General features: G+C 40.5%; 1 protein-coding gene across 2 annotated transcripts; it reads right to left on the bottom strand.

Moving 5' to 3' along the window:
• Window positions 1–5,447: 5,447 nt before the first annotated feature.
• Window positions 5,448–11,813, bottom strand: LOC121791178 (pumilio homolog 2-like). Of its 2 annotated transcripts, none has more exons than XM_042189206.1 (10): window positions 11,630–11,813; window positions 10,633–11,289; window positions 8,508–10,018; window positions 8,291–8,432; window positions 8,079–8,186; window positions 7,657–7,869; window positions 7,455–7,565; window positions 6,654–6,848; window positions 5,994–6,168; window positions 5,448–5,882 (listed from the first exon to the last, which is right to left on the bottom strand). In XM_042189206.1, the coding sequence occupies exons 2-10, from the start codon at window positions 11,227–11,229 to the stop codon at window positions 5,824–5,826; spliced, it is 3,111 nt and encodes a 1,036-aa protein (XP_042045140.1). In that variant the 5' UTR covers window positions 11,230–11,289; window positions 11,630–11,813; the 3' UTR covers window positions 5,448–5,823. The 2 variants fall into 2 exon arrangements, with proteins under 2 accessions (XP_042045140.1, XP_042045149.1); XM_042189215.1 differs by having other exon boundaries at window positions 11,505–11,642.
• Between the last annotated feature and the right edge of the window lie 2,524 nt (window positions 11,814–14,337).

Raw genomic sequence — 14,337 nt, 5'->3', positions numbered from 1 at the left:
TGGAAGAACTGAACTTGGGTGAAGGGGTTGGAATTACTATCACAAGTGATCACCAAAAGGTATAATCTAAATTAACATTTTACTTTTGCATTAACTGAACACTTAGATTACAACTTACACAAATATTTATGACTGTAGCTTATCCCATTGGTTGAGCATAGAAATTGTGCAAGACACATTTATGCCAATTGGAAAAAAATTCACAAAGGTCCTGAATTGAAGCAGCTCTTTTTGGAAGATGGTTAGAAGCACCTACATGTAGGAGTATGATTTGGAATGCCGGGAGTTAGAGAAGGAAGATGGGCAAGCTTTTGTTGATTTAATGGACAAGAACCCGAGCGGATTCTGTAAGGCCTTCCACACCCCAACACAATGCTCTGATGTGAGTGTTCAATTCATATATTTTGGAGGCTAGAAATAAACATATAATAGACATGCTTGAGGAGATGAGAACAATGCTTATGGAGAGGTTGTACACAAAGTATGTAGAAATTGAATATGTTGGGAGTAGTTCATTCGTGTGTCCAAAAATTAAAAAGAAATTAAATGTAATGCTATTTGAGAGCATAAATCGTACGACAATACCTGCAATAGGGGGGAATTTCGAAGTTATTCACTTCGATGACATATTTGTAGTTACTCCTTCAACAAGACAGTATGGTTGTAGGATGTGGGATTTAATAGACATCCCTTGTTTGCATGATGTTGCTGCCATTAACTTCCTGAAGCGGGATGTGGATGAATATGTCCACCAATACTTTTCAGTGAGCAAGTATAAGGTGGCATATGGGTATGGCCTACCAGCTATGAATGGGGAGTTACTATGGCATGTTGCTGAAGGTTTTCCAGTCACCCCACCACATGTGAGAATGAAGTCAGGTAGACCTAAGAATGTTAGGAAGAGGGACCCATTTGAGAAGGATCTGGCCAGACCAAACAAGCTAAGGAAGATATGTGTGATGGCTTGCCAGAACTGTATCCAAGAAGACCAGAACTCTAGGGGTTGCAAGAATGAGACTGCCATCTGCCAGAGAAACCAAAGGTCGGTTTTAGTATGACTTTAATACATTGATTTGTGTCTTGGTCTAATACATTGTGAACTGATTCAATTTTCGTCTGCCAAAAATGGGAAGGCCGCCTCTCAAGACGCCACAAGAATCGATGTCACATAGTGGCACCACCACGATTCGAGGGAGAGGAAAAGTGAGGGATGGAGCAAGTCCGACTGGAGCAGACCCAATTGGAGTAGGCTCTACTCAACAAAGTGCAGCCTGAAGATAGTGACATGAAGATGTTCTTTGTTTGTTTCTATTCCGTTAACTGCTTGGTGTTGTTATGTTTGGTACATTTGGAGATATTTGGGATGTGTTCTTGGCTTTTGGTGATATTTGGGATGTTTTGTTGACATTTGACATGTAATATTTGGGATGTTTTATACCTGGAATCCACTTTCCTTATCTTCATCAGCATTTGTTCTCCAGGTTCTTCAACTTAACCATTTTGTACCTCTTCACTAAGAGTGTCCACAATGGGGGAGCCGCGGCCCGTGGCTCGGTGTGCGGCCCCCCAATGCAGAGAGCCGAGAGCCGGGGTGCAGGGCCGAGAGCCGAGGACGAGCCGCGGCCGCGGCCTTCACGCGGTTGAGCCTTGTGAGCCGCGGCCCTCCATTGCAGTGTGGAGATGGAGGCCCCCACCGGGGGTCGCCGAACCGGCGCTGGTGGGGGGCGAGGCGGCGACGGTGGTGGTGGGAGGCGAGGCGGCGGCGGCGGTGGAAGGCGAGGTGGCGGCGGTGGGAGGCGAGGCGGCAGAGAGCAGGGGCCCACCGGGGGCGGGCGAGGCGGAGACAGAGAGCCAGAAACGGCGGTGGCCGAGGTGGTGGTGATCGGCGGGGCGAGAAGTACAACGACGACGAATCCCTCGCTGTTGCGCGGGCTTGGGAGGCGGTCACGACGAATCCGGTCATCGGCACGGATCAGACCGACTTTTGCTTCTGGAGGCGCGTCCTGACGTTGTACAACGGCTTCAAACCAGAAGGCAGTGCCGGATGTGATGAAGGCCAGATCCGGAAGAAGTTCGGCCGGATCAGTAGAGCTGTGAAGAGGTTTAGGAGCATTTACGAGAAACAGCTCCAGAATGCCGAAAGCGGCCGCAGCGAAGCCGACGTACGGGCATTATCGTATCAGTTGTTTAATACTGAACGTTGGCCCAAGTTCACCTACTGGAATGAATACATGCTTCTCCGAGACTCCCCTCAATTCAAGGCGATCTGCGATGAGGAGACCGGTCCTACTGGGAAGCGGACAAAAATCGGGGCCGACGACACCTACAGCAGTGGTAGCGACTCACGTGCATTCGACCTGAATGACGATGTGAGGGATGAGCCCCCTCGGCAATGTCGAGGCGCCAGCGCCCGCAGGGCCAACAAGCCGCCATCCGGGAAACTAGAACCGCTTCCCAAGTCTCTCGGGCGAGCGCGGCGACACCGCGCCCTTCACCGACCGCGGCGTTGACTTAAACACTGGAGGTGCAGATGATGAAGCAACTTGCGGATAACTTGTCCTTGTACGAGAAGTCGAACGGACCCTATCACCAAGATGATGTACTACGACCTCATTCTTAGATTGAGGTCGAAGTTGGGCTTCTCCGTTCAGTCGAAGACAGGCGAAGCTAGCGCCAGTGGGGCCGGTGTCGGCGGCGGTGGAGGAGGTGAAGAAGATGTGCCGGATTCCGAAGACGCCACCGAGTAGGTAGCGGTGGCGTTTTTTTATCTTTTTATGTTGTGTTTTTTAAAAAATTTCGTTGTAGAATTTTCCCCTATCAAAAGTATGACGAAAATTTATCTCTAATTCGTAACTTTATTAAATTATGTTTATTTCCCAAATTATTAGTCTACTAAAATTTAATATAGTGAAATTAAAAAATAACATTAAAAAAAGCAAATAAATTAAAATTTTTTTTTAGAGGGCCACATTTGGTGGCCCTGGTTATTTTTGTTAATTTTGTTACTTTTACCATTGCGGAGGGCCACATAAGAGCCATGAATGGTGGCCGGGCCACATTTGGTGGCCTTCAAGGGCCACCATTGTGGACACCCTAATGAACTATTTTATGCAAGATGTGGCTTCACACTTAAATGATGATCCATTTAGATTCAATAGCTCTTCAGTGTAATAGTCTGGAATTAAAACTGAATTGGCTGGGAGTGGTCATATGATACTGCCGATGCACTTTTGTGTTTGATATGTAGTGTTTGTTAACGTTATTTCTTAAGTTTCAGTTGACTTGAGAGCTGTGTGAACTTTGTTTTCTTCAGTTTTTAGTTGATTAGGTCTAGGACTCTATACCTACAAGATAAATTCACAATCTCAATGGCATTGGCAAGAGATATATGACGACCAACTGAAATGAATATGGATTTGAGGAATCCTACAGTCAATCACAATGCCTTCAAGAAGATTGCGGCATATTCAGAATAGAAATATACAACTATACATCACCACTATATATTAATAGTGCTTAGATTATTAACTGGGGAACATAAAATGAACCAATCTAAATGGCAACACACATTCTTGAGAGCTCTTAAAATTAGTTTCCTTGATCACATCGAATTCTAAGCTGAAAGTCTCTCAAATTTCAATAATCCATCAAATTTAACAATACAAAATCCGTAGTTGCATACTACATTACATTGGAGTTGAAATACATTACACTATTACATAATCCGTCTAGTATACTCCCTCCGTCCCAGCTTAAGCGAGACGTTTCTATTTTGGCACAAGAATTTAGGTAGTGGTGTTTAGTGAATTAAATTATTAATAGTAAAGTAAGAGAGAGAATAAAGTAAAAAAGAGAAAGAAAGAAAAAAGTAAGAAAGATGATAAAGTAAGAAAGAGAAATAGAGAATAAAGTAAGAGAGAGGATGAAGTAGCAGAGATAAATGAGTTGATTGTTGCCAAAAAAGAAACGTCTCACTTATGTTAGGACGTACTAAAAAGGAATACGTCTCACTTAGGCCGGGACAGAGGGAGTAATATAGACTAGAAGCCAGACCACGACACATAAACATAAAATGACATACTTCAAGTTCTGGTTTTGTCGATGCAAATTTTCAGCCACAATTTGCATATAGTTCTCTTGATTCGGTGGCAAAGATGGATCAATGCAGTGGAAGAACTTGCAGTCGTCTTCCATCCAAATTTGGCACCGATAGAAACGTTGTCCAAGATTGGCTTCCGTCCCCAAAGTTACAACTTCAGCTTCAATTCTGTGATTACAAACCACAAATTCGGGCCTTGGCCAACTCCTGTGGCATCCTAAATCAATTTAAATCAAATCAAATCAAATTTATACTCAAATTATAGGGGTTGGACAGTGGCGGGCAACAAATCAAAAGAGACTCAACAAATCCGCAAACTTAAGGCTAATGAAAAACATTTCAACTCAAATGCAAATCAATTAAACTCAACAATTAATTTATAGTTAATGAAATCTGCAAATCTGAAAATTAATTCAACTTGTTTCTAAAAATTGAATCTGTGTTCATGCCTAAATTCAACTTGTTCAGACTTGTTTCTGAAAATTAATGCAAACTCAATCAAATCAACAAATCTGCAAACTGAATACTAATTGTGCTCAACAAATATGTGCTCAACTCAAAACTGTGCTCAACAAATTCATGCCTCAATTCGAGTTCGAATCGAATCGAACCCTACCCTAAATTCGAAAACCCTACACGAAATCGAACCCTACATCCAACAATCGATTTCGAATCAACATACATCCAGCGAAAATCAAACTCATTGCATGGATTAAATCTAACCTCATATTTGATTGAAGACGAAATAGCGACGGGAATTGCAAATAGAGAAATAGCGACAGGAATTGCGTCAGGAGGAATTGCAGATGGAGGAGGAATTGCAGATGGAGGAGTATAACTCAAATTGATTCATTTTAATTCAACTGAAACTACACAAAATGACGTCGCTTTATGCGTTTAACAGCGACGTCGTTTTGTGTTTTGACGATTGCCATGTCACAACTTCGGCGGCCACGTAGGACAAGTTTTTGCTGAAAATCTACCGGGTCATGTTGGATGAGAAATTTACACAGTCCAATAAAATTCATGACTTTTAACGCAATAATTAAAATTCTTGGAAAAAATTAAACTTTTGTAAAAGTTCATGACTTTACAAGCCCTAATTATAACGGTTGTAGATATTTGCCACTATATCAGTAGAGATCTCCCTGAAGCCTAGTATATTTACATACCCTAGAGATCTCCCTGAAGCCTAGGACATTTATATACCCTCAACTCTACCCTACAATACTCTTTTTTAAAGTATTAAGTAGGAGTACTACTGATTAGAAATCCAAAATATGGTACAAACTTGTCGACGACAGCAACAAGAAATAAGAGCAACACTAGGATTTATACAACCAGAAAATATACAAAACACCTTGTTGTAGGCATTTTCTTAAATTAGCATACATAAGCAGAAATCACAGCTTATCAAATGTACAGCCATAACTTAACATTTGGAAATTTACCTCTATATTACAACCTCAGCATTTTCTAGTCATTTTTATCGCCTCTTGGACGGGCAACCCGTCCCCTGCGCCTCTTAGCTATAAACTACGCTCTCTATGTATAAACATTAGCACTACACAATGTACGTACTTTCCAGTACAGCTAACTTCTTTATTTGCAATTAAGTTCATACCCGAAAGAAAGATTTGCACGAGCAAACACGATTAAGGTGACGAGAAACCACGACTAGCCAAACTAGGCTGAATTAGCTGTACAACTTTCCTACAGCACGTCTACACAGCATTTGAGGTCTGAGCAGCGGCAGCGGCAGCAGCAGCAGCGATTCTCCTCTCTGCCAAGACAGCAGAATATATATCATTTTGCCAGAATCATAGTTTTGGAATGGACCAGTTTCAAGAATCATGTGGAGAATATACAACTGGAATGGTTAGGATATGCATACCACCAGTGGCAACAAGTTTCTCTACACGAGCTACTATATGCTTCCCATATGTGTATTTCTTTAGTGCATTCAGATGGACCTTAATTCTACCCATGATCAGTTCACGCTCCTGATCGCTACATGTCTCAAGCACTTTCTGTACGACATAGTTTGCAAACTGGTCTTTCATCATAGCCTGGTAGCAGAGACTGGTTAGAAAGAAGAATTAACATAAAGTAAATTTGACAGAATAAATACCGAAATTAGATGTTTGATTCATCACTATAGTACTACTCCTATTACCCATGCTTAATTGAAAAGATAAACATAAGAACAACAGTTATGAATCTGGATTCTAATATTGACCAAACCAGAGTTCCTCGGACCATTTATTTCTATGTCTAGACAACCATTTCCCATGACAAAGGCAGGGGAGATATCTGGAGACTTGACAATGCAGTGTGGTATTTTTCTGTTATTGGTGGAAGGATTTGAATTCCCACTAAATTTTCAAGGTAAACCGTTTTATTTAGAGTTCCATTCCAGAAGTAGCATGGGGACAAAAGCAAATATAAACCCTTGAACCAATAATATTACTGTGATAGTGTGATTGTTGATGGCAAATAAGTGATTAAATGTAAGTTGCTCAACTCCATTATTGGAAATCAAAAGGACTATAACCTGAAGCGGTTCATTTTCATCAGTTGTACCAAGCATCTCAGTCACCAGGAACTGACGTTCGCTTGGGTCACCAAAAGTCAAGCATTTCTCAACAACATTCGATGCAAATTTCTGCTGGCTCATCTGAACTATCTTTCCAGCTAATTCCTGAATTATGGTTGTTCGCTCATGTGGCTTCCCATGCTCGAGTACATGCTACAATATCAATATGGAAATTATTAAAAGAAAAGTTCCTTCACCAACTAACCAGTTCGAAGATACATTTGTTAGAATACCAATGATTCCATAACCAGAGAAAGAAATAATATGTCAGTGGACTAGTATTGAATGACTGCAAGAGCTTAAATAAAGCACTTTAACAAGAGAATCACCACAGCACAGCGAATAGTACTATGGAACTTTGAAAATGTAGCACAGATGTAAAATTGTATTATAAACTCCTACCTACCCCTATCTGTGTACCTGTGCACTTTTGAGGAAGCAAAGAGAAAAGGGTACAATTTGCATTTATTGAAAGATAACATAAATAATTCTGAGTAAGAGGATTGTAAATTAGCAAAGGTTGCAAAGTGGAAGAAGAGACAGACTTCAGGGATACTGGTACTATGGAATCAGAATCAATATGGAACCTAGGTGTGTACACCTATATTTGAAGTTCTCCAGGTAAAACTTTAAAACAAAACTTAAATTTTAAAGCATGCATGCAACAAGCCCTCTTGCATCTACATAGTACCTCATCAGCACCTCCACCATACACAAGGCTACAAGTATGGTATGACTCAACAGTGCAATATTACAAACCTGAACAACATAATTCCCATACTGATCCTGTGCTAGCATGCTTACGGACCCCATAATCTCTTCCATCATTTTCATCTGGGTGTTTTCATCCTTACAGTGCTCGAGAACTCTCTGCAGATACAAAAGCATCTCACAATTAAAGTGATATTTCAGCATGAATCAAGGTCAAAAAGGACAGAAAGACCATAAACTTTTCCCTAACCTGGATCACACGGCAGCCATATGGATGAGTGGAGAGGGTGACAACTTGATCAAAAAATGTTGACACAACAAATTGAATATGCTCCTCAGGAACACACTCAATGCACTTCTGAATGACATGATTTCCATTTTGATCACGAACACATCGCATGACATGCCCATCCAGCTCTTCAACCATTTTGATTTTCTGATCAACATTAATAACTTCTATTGCCTGCATAATTGCATAACATTACCCACTTCAACAACAAAAAGAGTATTTTTTGGAAGAATAAGTGCCTCAAGTTAAATTAAAAGTAACACATTTGATAAAAATTTGCACTTTTATGTCTTAAATGGGGATTTTATACATAAGCAAGAAAGTTATCCAGTAGGATTTGAGATGCATATCTTATGTTTAGTTCACAAAATCATAAATGCTACCTTTTGTATCACTCGGCAACCATACATCTGGAGGCTTAGTGTCAGTACATGTCCAAAAAGTTCACTGGCTAATTCTCTTCTTTGTGATGGCAGGCCATGTTCAAAAAACTGGCAAGAGAAATGATCAGCTCCTGTACTAAAAAGGTCTATAAATAGAAGACCCAATTAAGTAAAATAGGTTAACTTAATGACTGGCCAAGTATTTTAGGTACCTTTTGGACTACATAATTACCAAACACATCTGTAATTAGTACAAGAGCTTGAGGAAAAATTTCCTCGAAAACCATGCACTTCTCTTCTGTTGTGGCAGTTTCAAGCTTTTGTTGAATGAATCGGCTCCCGTATTGATCAGCGCTTGATGTTAAATTGAAAATAAATCAGATATCAATCTTCTCTATTAGACCATCACAATTTCAAAAAATTATATACCTGAACTCAACAACATGGCCAGTGATCTCTGAAAGCTCAAAGCATCTAGCTCTATTGCTCTTGAACTCTTCCAGCAGAGAAGAACTGAAGCTAGGGTCCAAGTGCCAGGGTCCAATGATTCCCCCAGTTGCATTTCTAATCCCGCCAGGGTATCTATTGAATTCACCATGCCTGATGGGGCTACCAGGTCCTCCAAATGAATGCAGAATTGCTGGGCTTGCTGAGGGACTGCCAGGATATGACATTCCAACTCCAAAAGCAGGATTTCCATAGTAACCATGAGGACTAGATACACCACTTTTTCCACCCAATGGAACACCATACTCTGAATTCGGAGAAGGCAACAAATTTCCAAGATAGGCCTTCTGAAGCAGGTCCAAGTATGAATCACCCATGTAATTCCTGTCAACAGATTGATTATTAAGAGCTGCAACTTGTGCTGCAGAGTATTCAGTCGTTCTCAAGTACTGAAGATACAAAGGGTCAACAAAAGGTGCCTGCAGCACACTCCCATTCATCTGGTTACTTATCCTGCTCAGATTCAGCTCAGGAATTTTATTTGATCCTCGCAACATTCTGGAGTCCATTCCAGATGCAGCCATAGCAGATGCAGCAGCAGCATTCTCAAAGAGGGGAGGCAAATTGGGGCTCCCAAGTTGACCATAGATTGGACTCATAGGATAGGCACTTCTATGATTTGAAAATGATGAATTGGGAGTACCCAAAAGCTGATACTGAGGAAGTATGCCACCTCCGCCGTTCACTGCAACACTAGAAGATCCTTTTCTGTAGATGTTACTCGAAGGAACACCGTTTTCTTGAAGCTCACCTTGAAGATATGCATTATTACTGAGATGTGACATATATCCGTTGCTTAGAACAGAATCAGAGGTGCTTGTGTTTGCTGGTTGAGGTGAAGAAGACATATTTGACTGCCTAAGTTCTTGATTATTCTTATACATGTGTTGTCTAACGTTATCTTGGCCTCCTTGCATAGATAAAATATAATTTTTATGACCATCCGCATTAGGCTCATTATGAGAGGATAAATGATGCTCCTCATCCATGATGCCATTCGAGAGGTTCACTCCCGATAAGGCAGCAACGAGATCGTCAGTATCCTTTGAGTGAGAAGATACTCCTCCAAAGGGGCTGGCATTATTAATGCTTCTTTTTTCTGTATTCCCAGCCCTGCCTCCACCAATAGGAGTTGGGCAAGGGCTGGGAGCTCTTGCAATTCGTTGAGGATCGGATGTTGAGCTTCTTGACAAGGATGCACCCAAAGCAGCAGCATAAGAATATGAAGAAGGTCCTCCACAATGCTGAACACCTGTTGAACTTTGCATATTTGAAGCTGAGAGTGATGGGTCCGAGGATGTAAAATCTCCATAAAGATGAGCCAAATCAGCTTCTGCTGATGAGCTCAAAGCATTGACATTCTCATCAAAAGCACTTCTGCTGGCCGGTCTAGAAGGGTTCGTAGAATTCAGAGTAGCACAGCTAAAGTCATCCTGCATAAACAGAAAGAAAAAATAAGACACTAGAACAGTATACAACCTACAGCAACATCATGATGGTTTGAGATGGACGAAACTTCAAAGGGGAAAAGAAAAAAAATCGTAACTTTATTCCCACAGACAATAACAAGAGAAACCTAGAAAATCCGGTAGCAGAAACAGAAAAAGTATGGCTATAAGGGCATATTGGAGAAAGATAAGTAAAAAACCATTATCTTGACATTCAATTGAAAAAGGAAATGAGAGAATAATCCAAGCTGCAAGCATATTGGGAATGAAAAAGAACATACATTTCTACCATAACAATGATAACCAGATCAAGCAAATCAAGTTGCGATAGCATCTCTGAATTCTGTGTCACCTACTACTACTAAACTACTACTCCCTCCGTCCCATAAAATTATGTGCATGTGATATGGCATGGGAATCGTCTGATTTAAGAAAGTTGCATTTGTATCATTACAACATTTAAAAACCTACAATCGAATTGTAACATAAGAAGCTGGAAAATCCCAGTACCTCAAGCCATGTATCGAGAAGAAAGAAACGTCTGATTTAAGAAACAAGGGACAGCATGACCAGAAAGAGCAATGTAGCAGTATACTAACCTTAAATATCTCTACAATACTCTTTTGCTTGCTACCTAGTCCTAATCCAGGAAATCCAATTAGTCCGTCAGCGCCCCACTCCACATGACCCTGCAGCCTGTCCAAGTCCTCACTCTCCTGCTTGTTCGAGTTGAAACTATATGGCGATGGAAACACGGATCTCACACCATTGCCACTATCATCTCTACTGACCTTCCTCCTATCACCAATGGCAGAACTCCCTCCTTGAAACCTCTGAGCAAACCTCAAATCCTCCCTCGGAATAAGAGGTGGTGGCAGCCTCGGGTTCAAATTGACATTCGAGTGATAATAAGATAAATACGCGGGATCAGACCTAAGTTCCTCTTCCGACATGAACCCATTGCCACTGCTTTCCGTGAAATCAGCAAAAGCCGGACCACTCGCACCAGCACTGTGGCTAAACACTCCCCCAACTGCACTCCGCGAACCATCCACAGTAGGTGGAGCCGATCCACTCCTGTACAAATTTAGCTCCTTTTCAAGATCATCAGAATCTTGCTTCCGCTGTTCACGGAGCTCGAAAACCATTTCCTTCTCAAAAACATCTCCAAACGAATTTTCATTACCCCCAATCATCGACCTTGTACCCAATTCAGATAAGTGATTCTTCACAAGCTCAATATCCCCATACAAAAACTGCTCATTCCACAAACAAATAAAAGCTCAAATCAACAACAGAAACGTAGAAACATAAACAAATTACTAAAATCCACGAAAAACACAGTTAGCAAAAATTGAATATTGCAGCTCCAAACTCATAAAAATCGAAACATTGACTATCAGTTATGCAGAAAAATCAGTTCTTGAAGATTAATAAAATCACCCAAACAACTCGACGAGAAAAAACTCACTTTCAACGTAGGTTGAGTAACCGTAAATCAAATAAGTTATAGCCATTGTCCTTCATTGAATCTCAAATAAATGTTCAATATTACACGTTATTAAAAAGAAAATGACAAAAATCCAAGGTGCCTGCCTTTGACAGAGTGGAACTGTGTTGGATTAGAGTTTGTGCGAGTGAAGCAGGGGATCACAGGTTAATTTAACAAGGAAGAAGATCAATCTACTGGCAGCGAATTGAACCCCATTTAGGGTTTTGCTTCTAAGCTAAAGAGAGAGTGAGGTCTGTGAGAGTGGCATGGCACGAACAAACGTTTCTCTAAAAATGCGCTACATTTATTTATTTAATTAGAAAGATTATAAATTTATAATTAATCTAATACTCCCTCCATCTCCAAAGAATATGTACTTTGGGTTTGACACGAGTTTTAATACGAAATTTGTAAAATAAGAGAGAGATCGAAAGAAAATATATATAAAGTATTGTGCAGAATGGATCCCCACTTTATTAGAGATAAAAGAGTTTCCAAAATTAGAAAGTGCATATTCTTGTGGGACGGATTAATATAGAAAGAGTGCATATTCTTATGAGACGGAGGAATATTAAGATAAACGCTTTCAGAGTTTTAGTACTGCAATAATAAAGTGTGAAAGATAAAAGCATTTCAGATTTTTTTAGTCTCGAATAATTTGGTGTGTTCATATAATCAAGAACGAAAAGTATAGTCCATATACTAGGTTGGTTCTATATAATTAAATAAGGTTTTTATAAGGTCAAATATTATTTTATTGACTAGAGTTTAAAAGCATATGTAACTCATGCGATTTCCCACACTCCCAAGTCATACATATCCTGTGTTACATCATAGTCCCTTCGTTCGTCATTAAATGTCTTATTTTTACTTTCCGTCCGTCCGTTAATAAATGTCTTATTTCATTTTTACTATATATGGTAAGTGGATCTTACATTCCATTAACTTATTCCACTCACATTGTCACGACCACATCTCCCTAGTCAAAGAAAGTGTAGCTATATCGCGACTAAATCTTACTGAAACCGTCTCAACTCATCATAAGATGCTTAATTCAAAGGAAACATTGTCTGAAATGTGTTGAGGGTACAAATCATACTGAATCAGAGTAGTTATGGGACAATTGTCTTCGCTAAAAACAAGTTCTAAATTTGCGTAACGGAAGAGTACCAAGACATATGTAATATGTACGAAGACATACTATATCAGCTTTCTTCCTACTTATTCAATCTTCTCTCCCAACACCTCCTCAGCTTCGACAACGATCAACCTGCACATTAAGGAAAACAATATGCAGGGCTGAGTACTTGATGCACTCAGTGGGTTCATGCCGAAAATATTTTCTCTTTTAGTCGTCAGCCAACTTGAGTGAACACGGGGGTTTTTCTGAAATAAGTCCCAGTCACCTAAACTGTTGATTCTTTCTAAAAATAGACTGCAGTCATTTAAACTTCTGATGATATACCATATCTATTCTGGGGAGCCGGGAATGTGGCCACATTCCAACGTCACTGGACCGGTCAACGCTGGCGCTAGCTCACGGTCCCTGTGTGTACACTAGTCCGAGTAGGGTTTTCGGCCCTACTGGGGCCCGAATTCGATTTAACTGGTTGGCATAGCCAACAGATAGGCAATCATAAATAAAAAAAACTGGGCATGACAACTCATTCAAAATATTCACATTTTCACATAAATCACATTTCTCAAAGAAAAGAAGCCCACCTCGCCTGCTTAACTCTTTCAAACGGGCGCTTCCTGACTTGGGATTACTCGTCGTGCGACGACGTTCTTTTATAAAAATAATATGCTTAAATTAGGCTTTAAGTAACTGGCTGGCCTAACGATCGCGGTCATTTTCTCTTGGATTCAAGTTATATGGAAGAGATAACTGAACCGGATGGATCAGTTAACAAATGTTGTTGCCACTTGATCAAGTTGATCTCGCTATCGCACGCCACCAATATAATTTATAAACTCCCAATTTTGCACTACTTTAACAGTAAAGCGGCAAGTTCGGGTTCGATCCCACAGAGAAGTTAGTGTATTAAGTGTGTGAGTAGTTAACATGGGGTTGGCTGCTGCCACGCTTTAACTTGGGAGTTTTTAACTACTGATTTTTACTCTAGACAGAATTTAAGTCACTAACTTGATCAAGGAAATTTTAACTACTAGGTCAAGCGAATTTCAGAGTGGAATGAAAATTAACTATGTGAAACAATAAACACCATGATGAAAACGAAAACAGCTTTGATTAAAACTAAAACTCAGAACAGTACAGCGTGAAATTTAAACTAAGCTAACACTTCGGAAATACGAAAGCAAGTAAAACCGGGGAGGTCCTCGGCGGGAAATTTAAGAATACGCCGACAGATATCATGTATTCTGCAGCGCTCCTTCGATCGCCCTTTCTAACTAAGCGTTACTTTATCTAAGCTATCTAGAGAACTGAACTAGACTAGAGAGCTAAACTAAACTAAACTAAACTAAAGACGGAAAGTAAAGGATCAGATCTCTTTTGCGTGGTGGCACATCCTCTATTTATAGGCTTGGCATGACTTCCAGCTGGATAACGATCTTGGCAGGGAATATTCGCTCATGCTGAGAATGAGCGACTCATTGATTGCTACGTGCTTTCCTTCTAGAATGACGACGCTTTCCTGTTACAGATTCGTGACTTAGCTCCGTCCTTGCGTCTCATATATCAGCACGTGTCCCCTTCTAGAACGTTGTCCTTGATAACAGAATGTTGCGCACCATCCAACTCATAGCCTCATGTGTCCTTCTTCTGGAAGCCAGCGGTCCCCTCCTTGAT

Source organism: Salvia splendens, chromosome 2, assembly GCF_004379255.2.
Source record: "Salvia splendens isolate huo1 chromosome 2, SspV2, whole genome shotgun sequence".
Lineage (NCBI taxonomy): Eukaryota > Viridiplantae > Streptophyta > Magnoliopsida > Lamiales > Lamiaceae > Salvia > Salvia splendens.
The sequence above is the reverse complement of the archived record's forward strand: the minus strand, read 5'-3'. Positions and strand labels throughout refer to the sequence as shown.

Bases quoted from the DNA above. Each gene is read 5' to 3' on its own strand.
- LOC121791178 (XM_042189206.1), bottom strand. From the start codon at position 11,229: ATGATTGGGGGTAATGAAAATTCGTTTGGAGATGTTTTTGAGAAGGAA. The intron at 6,169-6,653 runs GTTATAGTCCTT...CTCTGCTACCAG, and splicing joins ATGAAAATGAACCGCTTCAG to GCTATGATGAAAGACCAGTT. The intron at 5,883-5,993 runs GTATGCATATCC...CTGTCTTGGCAG, and splicing joins GAAACTTGTTGCCACTGGTG to AGAGGAGAATCGCTGCTGCT.